Source organism: Durio zibethinus, chromosome 1 (assembly GCF_047325235.1).
Source record: "Durio zibethinus cultivar Kanyao isolate XHJ-2024 chromosome 1, ASM4732523v1, whole genome shotgun sequence".
Lineage (NCBI taxonomy): Eukaryota > Viridiplantae > Streptophyta > Magnoliopsida > Malvales > Malvaceae > Durio > Durio zibethinus.
This window is the reverse complement of record NC_143162.1, coordinates 11,711,057-11,728,670: the sequence shown is the minus strand read 5'-3', so window position 1 is coordinate 11,728,670 and position 17,614 is coordinate 11,711,057. Positions and strand designations below refer to the sequence as shown.

General features: G+C 29.1%; 1 protein-coding gene and 1 non-coding gene across 2 annotated transcripts; both read right to left on the bottom strand.

Moving 5' to 3' along the window:
- Positions 1 to 266: 266 nt before the first annotated feature.
- Positions 267 to 2,427, bottom strand: LOC111312138 (uncharacterized). The gene has a single exon (XM_089763394.1). The coding sequence runs from the start codon at positions 1,844 to 1,846 to the stop codon at positions 506 to 508; it is 1,341 nt and encodes a 446-aa protein (XP_089619520.1). The 5' UTR covers positions 1,847 to 2,427; the 3' UTR covers positions 267 to 505.
- A 14,267-nt stretch (positions 2,428 to 16,694) lies between these two features.
- LOC149520355 (small nucleolar RNA R71) lies at positions 16,695 to 16,801 on the bottom strand. Its single transcript, XR_016326674.1, has one exon. It is a non-coding gene; the product is annotated as a small nucleolar RNA R71 (small nucleolar RNA).
- Positions 16,802 to 17,614: the final 813 nt, after the last annotated feature.

The window sequence follows — 17,614 nt, the reverse complement described above, 5'->3', positions numbered from 1 at the left end:
GAGAACCAAAGTCCTAACACACTTACAGCCAAAGATAGAAGTAGGATGAAGATAACATAAGAAATGGCAATCACAATAAAATTAATCAATATCAACAAACATACAGCCTTATGAGTTTTAGACAGAGAGTTGGAACAACAAATTGAACAAAGGCAGCATTATCATGACACAAAAGAAAGCATTATATTACATACCCAAAGTCCCAAACTAACGGTTTTATGCAATGATACATAATAATAACAAAATAGATAATTGGCACAAAACTCTTCTAGCGTAAACAATACCATTTCACGAAAGGCAAAGCAACAAAAAGTAGAAATTGTAATTGTCACTACCTGTGTTTACACAACAAAAACAGGCAGTACCATAGTTTCCAACTTAGTTTGCCCATTCTCTATGTAATACTCCGGGATAAAACCAAAAGCAGCTTACGGACAACAAAATAATTTTGCATCAATGCCTGCCAATTTAAAAAAAAGAAGTTTGAAATACAAGTCAATTGGCTTTAATCAGTAGCCAATTCTTTTTGCTTCAACTCTAATGCCATTCGTTCATTCTCAAGCTTCATCCTCTCATTTTCCAATCTCATCTTTTCCAGTTCACGATCCCTTTTCTTACTAAATCTCTGCCACTTGAAACGCTGTTTTTCCAATTCTAGCATCTCCACCTGAATTTGTAGTTTCTGTTCTTCTAGCTGAAGTGAGCGAGACTCGATCCACTGCTTCTGTAACCAAGCAGCTCTTGAATTGTCAGGTAGGACTTGATTCATATCAGCTTGGATAATTGGTGGATAAGAAAAAGAATTTTTGTTGCTGTCCTGAGAGGTTAAAGAATTCTGGAAACAAGCATCTCCGTGGACCTGGCTTTGTCTCGACCTCTTTGCAGAGCCCCCTAATAACCCATACATTCCCTTGTTATCCCCATGTGAAGCATGATTCTCCTCGAATTCATCATGATCATCAGTTTCCATGTCATGGTCATCATCATCCAGATCTTCATGTTGATGCCTCCTTGCGTCATCATTCTCATGATCATCTCTACTTCTAAGAGCCAATTGCAAGGAATGCTGCAATTGTTGATCATGAGGCAGATGCAATCTGTTCCCATTATGATAAGAACACATCTCCTCATAGAAAAGATGCTTTGAGCTTAAAATTTTCCTAACATCATCCTTTTCTTTCTCTGTTAAGTAATCTATAACTTCCAAAAGTGCTGGGTTCTCAACAACCCGACAAGAAGTTCCCCTACCAAGCATATCATTTAGTTTCTTATACCTTTTATTCAGGTCATTGAACTTATCCTCACACTGTTGGGGTGAAACATGATAACCCCTCTCAGCCATGACTTTCGACACTGATTTCCACTTACCCTTCTTCTGTAAAACTGCAAATTTCCTCCTCATCCCACTACCACAGTCCCCTGCTGCATCCTCTCCTATATAAGACACTGCCGTAATTAGAAGCCTCACCATTTTATCAGTCCACTTCACACGCTGCCATGGAGATCCCTTCTTGCCTTTAGTTCCATCATTATGAACATCAACACATTCTTCTGTAAAACTTGGTTCATCCTCATCACTTACTGAACTTTTCCCTCTGTCCCCCTTCTTGTAATCTGTCATCGAAGTCGTTTGATCACAGTTTTGCATGGTCCCCATCATAAGCGGAAAACACTCATGAGTAGAAAGATGGACGGAAGTGCTTTGGCGAGGGTTAGGGTGCTGGTGTTGATGTATATTATGTGGGTGTTGAGCATGATGATGAACTCTCATTGATCCTTGTAAGTCAAGACCTCCATAAGAACCCCCACCAGGAATCATTCCTCCTTGTGATAAATTGCCTTCCATTACTTATTTCAAGCAAACAAATTAATGTCATTCACATCAACTTATTTCCCCTTAAACCCTAGTCTATAAATATTATTGCTTGCTACTATCTATGATTCAAGCACTTAATGAACCAAAATCAAGCATAAGCGTTTCTTGTTCTTCCCTTTCAACACATGTCCAGCTACCAAACAAGCCAATCAGAAAATCCCAAAATACCCAGCTGGTCAAACTAAACAAGCATCCGCTAACAGATTTTTACCCCTAAGCACAAATCTCACAAAGAAGAATTTTTGATATATCTAATAAAAACCCATCTTCAAAATCAGCAAAAAAAAAAAAAAAGGAAAAAGCCACCTAACATCAATATAATCTAACTGATAAACCCAAAAAAAAAAAAAAGGTTTGTTTATCTGCACAAAATCTCCAACACCCAGAAATTCAAAAAACAAACTTTCCTGAAATTATGGCGAGAATCCAGGAGTTGGAATCACCAATAATCTGCTCAGTCTGAGTTCCATCCAGGCAGACAAAATGAAAACCAGAATGGAAAATTTAACATTATATATGTGAGGGTTTTTGGTTTTGTGTTTATTTATTTATATTTAAATTTTTTTTTTTTGCAGGTTCAATGTATGGGGAAAGATCTAGTGGGGTCCATTTATTCGAGTTGTTACTATGTAAGTTGTGTACATTTGATTATTATTATTATTGTAATAAAAGAAAACTTGACTGTGACCTTTTTAATAGGAGATTAGAAAGAGCAAATTCATTCATATGTTTAATGTTATTCGGCCAATAATATTTAATATTTTGGCCTAGTGGGCTTGGATTGCGAGGTATTATCAGTCAATTGTTGGAATGGAATTTCAACTTTACTCTTTCTTTAGAATTTAAAATAATAAAAAAATAATTTAAAAAAGAATAAATTAAAAAAATATTAAAAGCTTGCCTCTTTCAAGTCAATTAGATGAACTTTCTATGTGGGATAAGAAATTATTTTGCCACAATAGTTCAATGAATTTGCATCGCTACACAATTTAATAATAAATTATAATTAAGGGATTAATTTTCCTTCTAAACTATTTTTCCCTTCTTCTTTTTGTCCTCATTGCAATTTATAGGTCAAATTATATTAATCTATGTATTTTATTAAATTTTAAATTTTAGTTTTTATCCTATAATTCATATAAATTTAATTTTTATACTATTTTAATTTGATAATTTTAATCTAATCATTAATTTTGTTACTTTTTTATCATTAAAAATATTGATGTGGTTGTTAACATGATGGTATAAGCATTAATTTTATTAATGTGACATTGATATTGTTGACGTGATAATTTAGATGAATAAAATCAATTATTAAACTATATAACTGATCATTGTACTCCTAAAAAATTTGAAATTTAATTTCTATACTAACATGAAATTAGAAATTAGTCTCTTTAATATAAAAATTCAACATTTCAATTTTTTTGTAAATTTTCTAAATTATTTGAAAATATTAAATTTATTTTTTTTGATATTTTAATTTTTCCAATTTCATGTTTTTGAAAGTTTTTGTATTTTTAAAAATTTAACATTTTTATTTAAACAAAATATTTAATTTTATTATTTTTAATTTTTTGAATTTTTATAAAAAATTTCATATTTTTAACTTTTATGTTTTTTTAAAAAATTTATTTAATATTTTATGTTTTTAAAAAGAGTTTATAAATTTTAAAAAATTACATTTTTTTATTTTATTCAAGTGAAAAATAAATCGAAATTAGAATTTCTTGTGGTTTCGCTATTTCTCTTTTTTACGCCAAATTTTTATACTCTTCCATCTCATATATACCAAAAACAGAACAAATTCTAAAGACCCTTATCTTTTTTACTATTTATTTATTTATTTTCATTTAAATATTAAAAACTATAGAAAAGTTTTTAAAAAATAAAAGAATTAAAAATATAGAAAATTTTATAAAAATTCTAAAATGTTAAAAACAAAAAATTAAATATTTTGATTAAATAAAATATTAAATTTTGAAAAAATAAAAAATTTAAAAATTGAAATATTGAAAAAAAGTAAATTTAATATTTAAAAAAAACTAAAAATTTTCTTTAAAATATCAAAATATTGAAAATTTCTAAATTGCCAATTATTAAAAAAAATCAGAAACACAAAAGCTTTCAAAAGTAAAATTAAGATATTAAAAAAATAAATTTAATATTTTTTAAAACTAAAAAATTTAAAATATTTTTATATTAAAAGGATTAAAATTTTAAATTTCTTGCAAGTATAAGAACTAAATTTCAAATCTCGTGCGAATATTGTCGTAACGTGTGGATTCGAAAACCTGATTACTGGATATGGAAAAATAAAAGGTACTTTCAAGAAAATCAAAATCGATGAGTCACCACTAATCTTTTTTAAGGTATAATTGGTTACTTAAAAAAATTATCTTTTTGATAAAACATTAAAACAAGTTTAAAATTTCTAAAAAAGATGTTTGGTTCTATGAAAATAGAGTTGAATTTGGAAGTTCGATTTCATACAGGAAATGATTAGCACCGTTGCAACACCTCTTGAAAACAATACTAATTGATTGCATATTATCTTTGAGATTTTGTAAAAATGGTTCGAACTTTAATGTTTAAAAATTAATTCTTTAAATTTTCTTTATTTCATCCAAAATTATTTCTTGAAAACAAATTACTTTGAAATTTATGATTTACAAACAAATCATTTCATTTTTTTAAATATTGAAAAAACAAAATCAATTATTTTGGATCAAGATGAAAAAGTCGTAATTATCGAAACACTTCTTTCATTCCCTGATATTTAGGTAAAATTTAAAAACTATCTCTAACTTTATGAGTTTTCAAGATGCCCCACAAAACTAATATAATATTTTGCATAAATGATAATCGTTAAGAATCCCTTATATTTAGGCTAGATCTCATGATATATATGCATGACAATCAAAGAGAGAATGAAAAATATAAATGCATGAATCCAATGACAATTCAAGAATATTAATGCATGTGACAATTTATTGAAATGAAATACGAATGCATGAAAAGGTTTAGGGTTGGCTTTTAGGGTTTAAGCTTGGTTTAGGAATTGGTTTAAAGTTTCAATTTAGGGATATGAATCTTGATTTGGGGCTTAAGTTTGGTTTAGGGTCTAAGGGTTGTGTTGGAGGATTTGGTTTAGGGTTTACGTTTGGTTTGGGTTTTGGGTCTAAGTTCAATATAAAGTTTGGTTAGGTTTGGGGTTTGGGTTTGATTTGGGATTGGTTTAGGGTTTTGGGGTTAGTTTAGGATTTGGTTTAGGGTTTAAGGTTAGTTTAGGTTTTGGGTTGATTTAAGGTTTGCTTAAGGTTTAGGCTTGGTTTAGAGCTTGTTTAGGGTTTAGGGGTTGGTTTAAGATTTGGTTTAGGATTTAGGGTTTGAGGTTTAAGTTTAAGATTTAAGGATTTAGTTTAGGGTTTATGGTTTAAGCTCGATTTAAGGTTTGTTTAAAGATTAAGCTCAGTTTAGGATAGGTTTAGGTTTGATTTTAGGGTTACTTTTGGTTTATAGTCTAGGCTTAATTTAAGATTTGCTTAGAGTTTAGGCTTGATTTAGGGTTTGTTTAAGGTTTAGGGATTAGTTTAGGGTTTGAGGGTTTGGATCTAGGTTTAAGTTGAAGTTTAGGGTTTAAGGGTTTGGTTTAGGGTTTGGGGTTTGGGGAGTTTTGCATGGATAATGAATGTGACAAAATAAATAAACATGGTTTCAATGCAAAATGTAACATTTAATGCATGAAATGGGACTACACGAAAAAACCAAAAGTTGAGGTAAATTCACAAACATTTCATAAACTAATCATGTATGCAAAAACATTACTAGAAGAAAATCAAACTCTAAGGGACATAGGAAGAACCAAGGTTGGCCAAGCTATGGATGGCGTTAAACTGAAACCTTTTTGGCCATTGAACATTCCTTGTGTTGGTAAAACCATGTGACTATGTATCCATCATGTTCATTCAACACAAACATATGAAAACAATGTTAAATCCTACTAAAAAAATCCACTTATTCAACATTTATAACCTCTGAAAGTTTTATTAAACACATAGTAAATATGAAAATATAACTAGAAATCAATGTAAACAAGCATGAAAGGTCAACTTTTTAACCAAAAAACAAGTTGGAAATCTCAGCCAAGTAATGGGAATGCTAGGCTGAGAGTTTCATGGCTCATCCATAATATTCCCTTATTTCTTTTAGCTAAAACATGCATCAAACACTTAGAAAACTGCCTTGTAAAGGGCTTTTATTATGAAAAGATTTTCATCAAACATGTAAGAAACTATTAAGAAGAAAAATGCTAGAAACATTCATATACGGTAAATAAGCAACATAGCTTATCCAAGTAGTAGACTATCATGAAAATAACCATCAATACAACCATAATCACAACATAATACATCAATCTAAGCAAGCAAAACACAAGAAACAACCAAGGGAAGGTTCAGCCAAGCTATGGAAAAGCATAGGCCAAAACTTCATGGTGGATTTATGGTTGATTTTTTATTCTCCTTAGTTTAAACCATACAATTGATTTGGTTGGTTGAATTTATTGAATCAAAGATGGAAATATGGAAGAAAACAACTACGGGGAAAGTTGTTTCGTATTGAAAAATTCAAAAATTAAAAGGAAACTATATGGATGAATATGTAATTTGCATGAAAATACATGGAAATAAGGAGAAAGTTATACCTTCTAAACTCCATTGAATTTTTTCTTCTTCATCCTTTTTCTGCTACCTTTCATGCCACTTTCTCCGTGCTACCCCCTCTTCCATTTCCAACCCTTTATGGTGAATTTAAAGGCCAAGCAAAAGTCCCTCAACCCTTTGATCAATTCTTCATCTAATGGCTAACATATTCTTTCCTTTTTTCTTCAAGGCTAATGATCAAGCAATTACCTTTGACCTTAAGATTTAAGCCCTTGAAAGATCAATGGCTCATAATGAACACAGAACAAAATTAAACCTTTAGTGCAATTGTCTTAATTAAAAAAAACTATTTTGTCCCTATTAGTATTTTTAACCCTTTTGCATGATTTTTTTAGAAACTTATGATCCAATCTTTATTCTTATGATTTCAATGTACAAAAAATCATAAAATAATATTTAATCATGATCTAAAACTTTTTGTGAAAAACTGACATCGGGAAGGCTACATTATAAAAATACCCCTAAAAGGTATTTTGCTAATTTTGACTTTTTTAAGGTGCAAATAGGGTTTTTAATGTACTAAAATTCATGAAATAATATCAAAACATTTCATGAAAAATTGACCTTGAGAAGGTCAAATTATCAAAATACCCTTAAGGGGAATTTTTGTAATTTCAACCATTTCAAGGTACGATCAGAGTTTTTAATGCACTAAAAATTATAAAATAATATTAAAACATGATCTGGAGCTTTTGTGAAAAATAAACCTCAGGAAGGTCAAATTACAAAAATACTCTTAAAGGACATTTTGATAATTTTAACCTTTAAGGAGCTTTAAACCCAATTGCCAGACTTGAGGAATGCAAAAAAAAAAAAAAAAAAGGCTAAAAAACATTTTCAATAAAATCCAAAATAATGAGTCGTCACCAATTTTTTTAACGTGTGATTAACCATCCAAAAATTTTTATCATTTTAATAAAACATTTAAAAAATTTTAAAGTTTATCAAAAGAACATTTTATTGTTTGCGAAAATCAAAGTTAAGTTGAGAGTCAATTACGTGTGGGGATATTATCCTTAAATTTTTGGTAAAAATGGTTCCACTTTAGTGTTTATAAGCTAATTCCTTTCTTTCATTTCAAAAAAAAAATGAATCTCTTTTTTCTTTTTTATTTCCTTTTGAATGCAAATCATTTTAAATTTTTTTTAGAAAGCAAAACAATTTATTTTTGGATCAAGATTAAAAAATTGTAAGTATCAAGATGCTTTTTCCACTATCCTATATTTAGATAAAGCTTAAAAAATATCTTTAAGTTATGAGTCTTCAAATTGTCCCATAAAAACAAAGATGACACCTCACATAAATAATAGCCACGAGAGTTCCCTTATATTTAGGCCAAATTTCAAATGCTATATTTATTTGAAATGTCATCTACTCAAAAACATTTTTTCTTAAAAAACAAATTCCTGCACAAAACATATGCATGGTATGATTGAATATAATAATAATGTAAGATGAATGCATGATAATTAAACATGAATGATAAAGTATGAATGCATGACAACTAAAGAATGCATGTGTGAATAAAATAATATAAAATGCAAATGCATGAATGAGATTAAGTGGTTTTAGGGTTTAGAGGTTGGTTTAGGGTTTGGGGTTAGTTTAAGGTCTAGGTTAGGGTTTTGGTTTAAGATTTAGGATTTGGGTTTAGGGTTTAGGGTTTAGGATTTGGGTTTAAGGTTTAGGTTTGGGGTTTAGGGTTTAGGTCAAGGATTTGAGTTTAGGTCAAGGATTTGAGTTTAGGATTTAATGTTTAAAGTTTAGGGTTTAGGGTTTAAATTTGGGGTTTAGGTTTAGGTGTAAGGTTTAGGTTTAAAGTTTAGAGTTTAGAGTTTAAGGTTTAAGGTTGGTGTTTGGGGTTTAAGGTTTCATGAAGAATACATGTGACAAAGTAATAAAAATGCCATTAATAAAAAATGCAAACTTTAATGCATGAAACATGTATGAAAACAAACATATTACAAACTTATGTATATTTATAAACATATTACAAACTAAACATGCATGCAACAATATGGTCAAAATGGGTCAAACATCAAGGGTTTTTAAAAATTTAAGGACATGTTCCACCATTTTTGTTTTGAATTAAAACATATGCAAACAACATAAATTCCATCAAAAAGTTTGCTAATCTAACATTTTTACTCATTGGTAATTTCATCAAACACATACAAAACATGAAGAACAAAGCAAGAACACAAGCATTCAAAGATGAAACAAACCAACATTTGGCCATGAAACAAGTTAGGAAGTTTCGGCCAAGCATGGGAATGGCTTGGTCGAATATTCCCCATGGCAATTCCACAAGCATACAATCTTTATTTAGCTAGAACATGCATCAATCACTTATAAAACTATCATTTGAAGGCATTTATATTATAAAAGAAATCTCGTCAAACATGTAGTAAACTACCTAAAATGAAAACCATAAAAACATGCATATTAGCCAAACACATAATGCAAACTTTTAAATCAATCAACAAACATGAAAATTACTTATAATATAACATTTAAAACATCTAAACACATTATTTAAAGGAGGAAAAACATATAAAAAAGACCAAGAGAAGGTTCAGCCAGAGGGAATGAGAGCTTGGCCAAACATCTCAAGTTGTTAATAGTGGATCTTTTTTATGTTTGCTTGATTCTTTCTTAGTTCAAAACATAACTATTAATTAGTTGGTTGAAAACTTGGATCAAGCTTGGAGTTAGAGAGGCAAACAACTATGGATTTTTTCATAAAAATAGAAAAATTAATGTATGAACAACATGAAAACTATGGAAAATGATATGGAATGATATGAAATGCAATGGGAAAAATAGTAAAGATTATACCTCAAAAAAAGCTTTCAAATTTTTTCTATTTTTTTTCCTTTCTCACACCACCTTTCCCAACTACCTCCCCTTTCCCTATTTTTTTTTTTTTCAATCCTAGAAGATGAATAAATATCCCATGAAAAATACATGCAAGCCTTTAGATGTATTTTTCATTTAATGGCCATCTTTTCTCCCTTGTTTGTTTTGCAAGGAACCATCTTTCACCCTTGGATTTAGCCTTTTAAAATCATCCCACGACTTAAAATGTTCATGGCTAAATTTTGTATTTTTAGTGCTGCGGGAACCATGTGAAAAAACTATTTTATCCCTGTTAGAAAGTTCACTTTTTATGCAATTTTCTTAGAAAACCATGATCGTTTCTTCATTTTTATGATTCCAAACACCAAAAATCTTAAAATAATATAAAATTAGGATTTGAAAGTTTCGTGAAAAATCGATCTTAGGAAGGTCAAATTACAAAAATACCTTTTAAGGATATTTTTGTAATTTTACATTTTTTCAAGGTGCAATCAAGATTTTTAATCACTAAAAATCATAAAATAATATAAAACCATGATTTGAAGCATTTTGCAAAAAATTGATCTTGAGAATATCAAATTACAAAAATACCCCTTAAAATCATTTTAGTAATTTCATATGTTCTAAGGTGCAATCAAGGTTTTTAATGCACTAAAAATCATAAAATAATATAAAAGTATGATTTGTAATGTTTTATGAAAAACATACATTAAGAAAGTCAAATTACAAAAGTACTCATAAGGGTATTTTAATAATTTCACACATGTTGAGGTGCAATCAGGATTTCTGATACATCAAAATTTACAAAATAATATTTTAATGTGATATAAAAGTTTTCATGAAAATTCAACTTTAAGAAGGTCAAATTACAATAATACCTCTAAAGGGCATTTCAATAATTTTACCCTTCCTAAAGTGCAATCAAGATTTTTAGTGCATTAACATCAAAATATTAATCTTAAGGCTTATTAACCCTATTGGATTGTGAATTTTGAAAAATTGACCTAAGTTCAATTCAGTTTGACTATTTTTGACCAATTTTGGTAAAGTTTGATTTTATTTGACTAGATTTGATCACATTTGACTTTGGAATATTGAGTCGAATTGGTCCCAAATTTGATTTTAAAAATTTACCAAAATAAAAAAAAAATGGATTTGAATTGGGTTGGATTTTAATAACTTCATAGTTGGCCAAAATATGCCTAAACAAAATTAGGTGTTTGCAGGTGCGATCAAGGTTTTTAATACACTAAATTCATTAAATAATATTAAAACACGATATGGAGTTTTTTCATAAAAAATTGACCTCAAGAAGGTCAAATTACGAAAATACCTTTAAAGGGCATTTTAGTGTACCAAAATTACACTTTTATAAATCTTAAGCCTTTATAATCCTAATCACTTGTGAGTTTTAAGGGTTGACCCGAATTCAACCAAATTTGATTGATTTTGACTAGTTTTGACTTTGCTTGATCGTTTTTTGCCAAATTTGACAATAAGACATTCCAGTCAATTTGATCTAAAATTCAGTTTTAAAAATTCATAAATGTTAAGGAAATGTTGGTCATGAACTGGCATGACTTTAAAAGGCCTTATAACTAACTAGAATTTGCTTGAAAAATTTGGTGCCTACAAGTACAAGGATTAATTTTCAAATTTCGTTCAAACACAAAAACCATTTCAATAATTTAACTTATTTCATCCATCCAAGTTGATGCATTAGTAAGTCAATTCCATGTCAACAAGTCAACGCTCATGTAATTAAATCAACAATCACATCAACATTTTTAATGACAAAAATTAACAAAGTTAGTAATTTGACTAAAATTATCAAATCAAAATAGTATGAATACTAAATTTATATCGGTTACAGTGTAAGGACTGACTTCTAAATTTTCACAAAGTATAGGAACCTTTGGCATAATTTGACCTAATTTGTAGGTTTTTTTTTTATTAGGAGGAATTTGGAGGATATAAGAGAAATTTTTCTTTCCTTTATTTAAATACTACAACTAAATCATGAAACTATAAAAAGAACTCTTCTATAATGCAAAACTAAGTGAATATAAAATTGGAAATATTCTAAGAAGTTTAATCGAAGGTTATGTAAGCTATTCAATTTTTATCTGAAATAGTACTAGTATGTTTTAATATACTATTTTTGATTTACCAGCATTATTTAATATTTTGTGTAGAAAAAATATATATGTACATATAAACACATTTATGTTAGAAAAATTATCAAATACAATAATAGTATAGTTTTTTAACTTCACAAGTAGAGTTAAGATGGTAACACATATCGATTAGTGTACGTTTAAAAAAAATTAAAAAGGAAGTGGGACATGTATCACTATTTTAACCAACTTGTAGAGTTAAAAAACTCCACAATAAGTGTATTAAATAATTTCTCTTTATGTTATGTACATTTATATGTTTATATGCAAATATAAATTTTAAAAATTATAAATACTTAATATTCAAAATTTTCAAACATCAAATAAATGAAATAAATATTAAATATTGAAAAATACATAATAAATTATTATTAAATAGATTAAATAGTCTAATTAATGAATATATGTTATTTTTGGAACAAATTATGAACAATAAAATAATTATGATTAAGAGTATTAAGAATAAATTAAATGAATCAAATAAGTGAAAATGTTAAAAGAATCTATAAATACAATTAAAACTATTCTGATTTTTTATTTATTGTCTAGCTTATATGTCATAAAATATGATTGGAAGGGTAATTTGGGAAAAATTATTGATTATATGTGAGAAGTTAATTATCTTATGTTCATTCCTGCTTTTACTCTTTTATTGACAAGTCAATTTTGTTTTAATCTATTTTGAGGTGAAGTTTCGATGTCTAATAGGTTGCTCTTTTTCTTTTTGCAATATGATTTATTATTGGGTTAGATCAAGTTGGGCATTCTAGGGAATACCTAGATAGGTAGAGTGATTTATAAAAGAATAAAGAAGAACTTTGTGATGGAGGAGAAAGAAAGAGAAAATAAGAAAAAAAGAATGGAGGAAGAGAAGAATAGGTGTCGTCAACGATGTTCATGTTTTTTAGTTCAAATAAGAGCTTCAAATTATGGTTTTTATGGTCAATTTTTTGTTGTGAGACTTTAAGGATTTGTTGATTTTTGGGTAATGATTGTGTTATGCATAGAATTGTTAAAGCTTAGAGGAAGAACGATATGGTGAAAACAAAACCTAATGCAAAAAAATTAAAAGAAAAAAGGTATGTTTTTAGGAAGCTTTTTTTTTATTTTCTTTTGAATTTTTTAATTAAAATTTATTTTTCTTTTTGTGTTTCTATTGGTTTCCATGACTTAACCAAAGCCAAATTGTCACCAGTGCCTAATCAAAAAGAAAAGGAAAAGGAAATAAAAAAAGAGGTAAAGAAGGTTATTTTTTATTGGTATAGTTGTATGTTGGTCAATCATCCCACAAGCATGTTGTGTCTTCTATTGGCGGGCTAAAATAAGTAGTTTTTCATTTTTTTAGTAGAACTTTGCATGGGCATCATGTATTAAGATTTTCTTAGAGAAATCTAGATTGTATTAAGTTTGATCCTTATTAATTACTATATTTTATGGCTACGTTAAGGGTGCATATGGACTATTGATAGATTTAATCATAAAGTAGGATAGGAAAAGTTTCTTTAGAAATGAAGTACGCAAAACAATATTAGATAACTAAAAAATGATAAATATAGCTCATTTGGTGGAATTACATTGCAAGATGTCAATTAAGAAATTTATCTTTAGCCACATTAGTGATTGTGAGTTGATCAATAAATATAGCTCATTTGGTGGAATTACATTGCAAGATGTCAATTAAGAAATTTATCTTTAGCCATGTTAATGATTGTGAGACATCAACTCCTGAACCAAATAATTGAAAAGGAAACAAGAATTGAGATATGCTATTTTAAGTTTATATATTGTTGCAAGTTTGCTCATTAATTGAATTCAACTTTTTTAATTTGCATTATGGGATTAGTCATAGCATTTATATTTACCCAAAAATACTCTCTTATTTTTTGTTTAGTAGTAGTTATGATAAGTAATGTCATAAATGTAAAATCAAATAATGGTTTAAAATAGTTTCTGGCATAACGGGTTGTATAATCTGTCCAAGTATCCTTTTTTATTTGTATCATTTTTTCTTTTTGGTTTTCTCAATATGTTGGTTATATTAATGGTATCAATGCTCTTCTAAGAGTAAGTTTAAGTTTCTTCTTGATTTCTTTTTTGTTCTTATTGCATGCATTTGGATTTATATACCTTAGATAGGAGTTCCATGGCTTAATATATGGCCAGTTAAAAGAAATGGGGTGGTATAGGTTACGAAGAATGAGTAGATGGATCCTTTACTTACCATCTCATTTATTATGTTAGAAACATAGTTGTTAACATTAGATTTATGTTGTTCCCTACCATGACTATTGTTTTACACAGTTTTATAGTAATCTTATTAGATAGTGGTTTGAATGTCCTTAATTATCATAGGTTACCCTCATAATAGTTTATAGTAGTCACTTCCTTGAATTTGTATTACTTTGTTTGACTTGAAAAGTATATTTAAAAGGTTCATATATAATCTATTTCTTTATGCATACAAGATGCCACCCCTTATTGGTAGAAAGATTTATCTGTTATATTTATTTTATCAGTGAGAGGTTATCAATCAAAACCTTTTATGGCTATGTAAGGGATAAGGGAGTCCTTGGACTGACCAATGTTTTATGTTTGAGTTTGGTTCCTTTATATAAATTCTAAGTTTGTATATTCTATCTTTTTTGCCTTCTTTTATTCTTTTTTGTTCTAGGCTCTTGCAACTGAAATAACCCATTATATTTATGTCAATTGTATTACTCATGGCTTTATATGAATCTGTTTTGTAGTATATATCACTACAAATGAAGTCACAGTAAAATTATATATCTAAGATCTCTATCCTGCTAAATTTGACTATTTTCTTTGTTATAATCTAATAATGAATTAAAATTTATTGTAAAGAAAGGCTTTGAGAAGGTACCTTGTGATAACACCTAATTATATAGTGTTTTTACATGCAAAAAATGGTGCTAAATTTTAAATTTTGGATGATTTTTAGTGTTTTTCTTTTTTCTTTTCATGATTTTAAAGTTTCAAGCTCATGGCCTTCATTTTCATGCAAGCCATGTAAAGAGTATTTTCTACCCAATATTGGAAGCTCATAGTTGATCCATATTAATCCACATGCATATATTCATATGGCCATGATAGAGTTTCACTTGCACAAGTACTCTCTTATGATGCATTAAATTCGGTCACCTATATCTTAAAGAGGATTGCATGCAAATTCAAGCTCACATGGATTCCAACATGTTCGACCAAAAAAGTTTTGATCTAAGAATGACTCATTTGCTTATCCATAAAAGAAGTATGCTTGAATAAGGATTCTATATTGCATTTGGCTAGCTCAATCTAAAATAAGAATTTCAAGCATACATGGACACTTCTATCTCTATCCATTTGGCCATTTCGAGTGCAAGAAAATGATAATCATCAATTGAAGACTTTCAAGCCTGTAGAGACTCTACATCATTTGTCTAAAAAGAGATTGAAGTCCACCATAAGTATTTTTGCTTGCCTTGAAGGTTTTTGCTTGAAGTAAGATTTTATCCTTTTGAATGTCAAAAAGTGGACAAAAAGCAAAACAATACATTCGACCTAAAGAGAGGATTTGATCAAGATATGATGAATGGCCAAGATCATTACTTTAAGACCCTACTTGGCCAAGGCAACTCAAGCTTAAGATGACCACATTCGACCAACCTCTAAGAAGATTAGGATAAGCATTCATCCATTATAATTTGAATTTGAAAATACATCTTGTAATCTTTACCCCTAGGCCAAACCCTCCACTATAAATAGGAAGGCCATTCACCCTGTTCCATCATCTTATTCCTCATTCTCTTCCCTTTTTTAGTTTTTAGTTTTAGTTCTTTTATTTCTTTAGTTTAGTTATTGGCTTAGGTGACAGATTTGCCAATCACAAAGCTTTTATTCTTTACAATTCTTTTTCAATCAAAGAAGTATTTTTTCCAAGATTTTGTTTTGCATATCAAATCTTGTTTTCATTTCTTTATTTTGGCAAGCATTATTTTTATTTACAAGTTTGATTCAAGCCCTCTTTTACTCTTTACAAGTTTCAACTTTCACTTTCTTTTATGTTCTCCAAATTTTTTTTCATGCAATCTTCATTTACAAGCAATTGGCAATCACTTTCTCTTGTTTTCAAGTCTTCAATTCTTATTTCTTTTAAGTTTTTTTTTGGCTCTTATCTCTAACTTACCAAATGACAATTGGTTATATGAACTCTAAGCCTACACATTGCTTTTAATCTTTTTCTTTTTTTTTTTCTACAACCAACCTTAAATTTTCAATTATTTAGGTATAGGATCTTAGGCTTTCACCATTGGTAATTGAAAAGCAACTAAACATTACAATCTATAATCTCTTAAAAGACAATACTGGAATACTTCCATTATTATTACTTGATTTGTGCATTTGCAAGCTATACTAAAAGTAGTAATCAATGTTTTGATGCCATTATCAGGGATTATAGTGATGTTCTTAATATCAATAAAGATTTCTTAAACTCTTATAATCTAAACCCTTTTCTTTTATTTATTTACTTTTCTTTTGCTTTTCTTTGATTTTTTTTCTTTGCATGTATAGATCTAAATGCATTGACTTAGCTCCAATTGGTCAAGAAATTAAAAGAACATTTACAGAAAGAAGAAAAGAGCAATCAACACAACCTACACCAATGTTCATGGTTAATGCAAACAATGAGGGGCAAAAAAACTTAAGGGACTATACAGTTCCCAATGCAGATGGTTTTCAACCATCCATTAAAAAGCCATCTATTCAAGCCAATAGCTTTGAGATCAAGCTTTCAATTATACAAATGGTCCAAACTTCTACGTAATTTGGAGGGTTACCAAGCGATGAGCCTAGTTTTTACCTTTCTAACTTACTTGAATTATGTGCTATTTTTCGTTATAATGGTGTTTCTGATGAAGTTATTTGACTAACATTGTTTCATTTTTCTCTTAGGGACAAGATGAAAAGTTGGTTGTCATCATTACCACCTAGTTCAATCACTATATGGGATGATTTGGTTCAAAAGTTTCTAGTAATGCTTTTCCCATTAGCAAAATAGCAAAGTTGAAAAATGAGATCACCACATTTTTTAAAGTAGATGGTGAAACACTATATGATGGATGGGAATGATTCAAGGAGCTGTTAAAAAAATGTCCACACCATAGATTATCCCAGTGGCTCTAAATTCAAATATTTTATAATGGTTTCACACCACTCATAAGAACCACCATAGACTCAACTACTGGAGGGCTAATAATAAGTAAGACTCTTGAGAAAGTAAATGAGCTTACTGAAAAGATGGCTGCTAATAAATACCAATGAGGGATGGAAAAAAAGGTATGTAAAAAGTCTACTAGTTTATTTAAGATTGATACTATTACCTCCATCAATTCCTGATTAGCTGCCCTTACCAAAAAGATTAAAGCCTTAGGAAACGAACCACAATTCAACCATGTGAATGTTATCCAAAACCCTTTTTGTATCATCCGATATATGTGAAAAACCACATTCTAGTGAAATATGCCAATTTAAGGTAGAACCAACCCAATACATCCAACATGCTAAGCTAAACAACTATCCCTATAGTAATACCTACAAATGTGGATGGAGAAACCATCTAAATTTTTCTTAGAACCAATGAAACCACCAATACACCAACAACCAAAACAACAGCTATTACCTCAATCCACCAACTTACAACTACCCCAAGTAAAGAAAACTAGTTTTAAGGATATGTCGACCCAATTGATGCAAGCTAACAATACAAACATTCAAAGCCAAGTTGTATCAATCAAGAACTTAGAAAATCAAATAGGTCAACTAGCCCAAGCCATAGCCAATCGTCTTGTAGGTATCTTACCTAGCAACATTGAATCCAATCCTAAAAGATAAGGTAAAAAAGGATGTAATGCTGTCTATTCTTTGGTAAATGATGGGATAGAGGATTCTGATGAGAAGGATAATTTCGTGGATGAACTTAT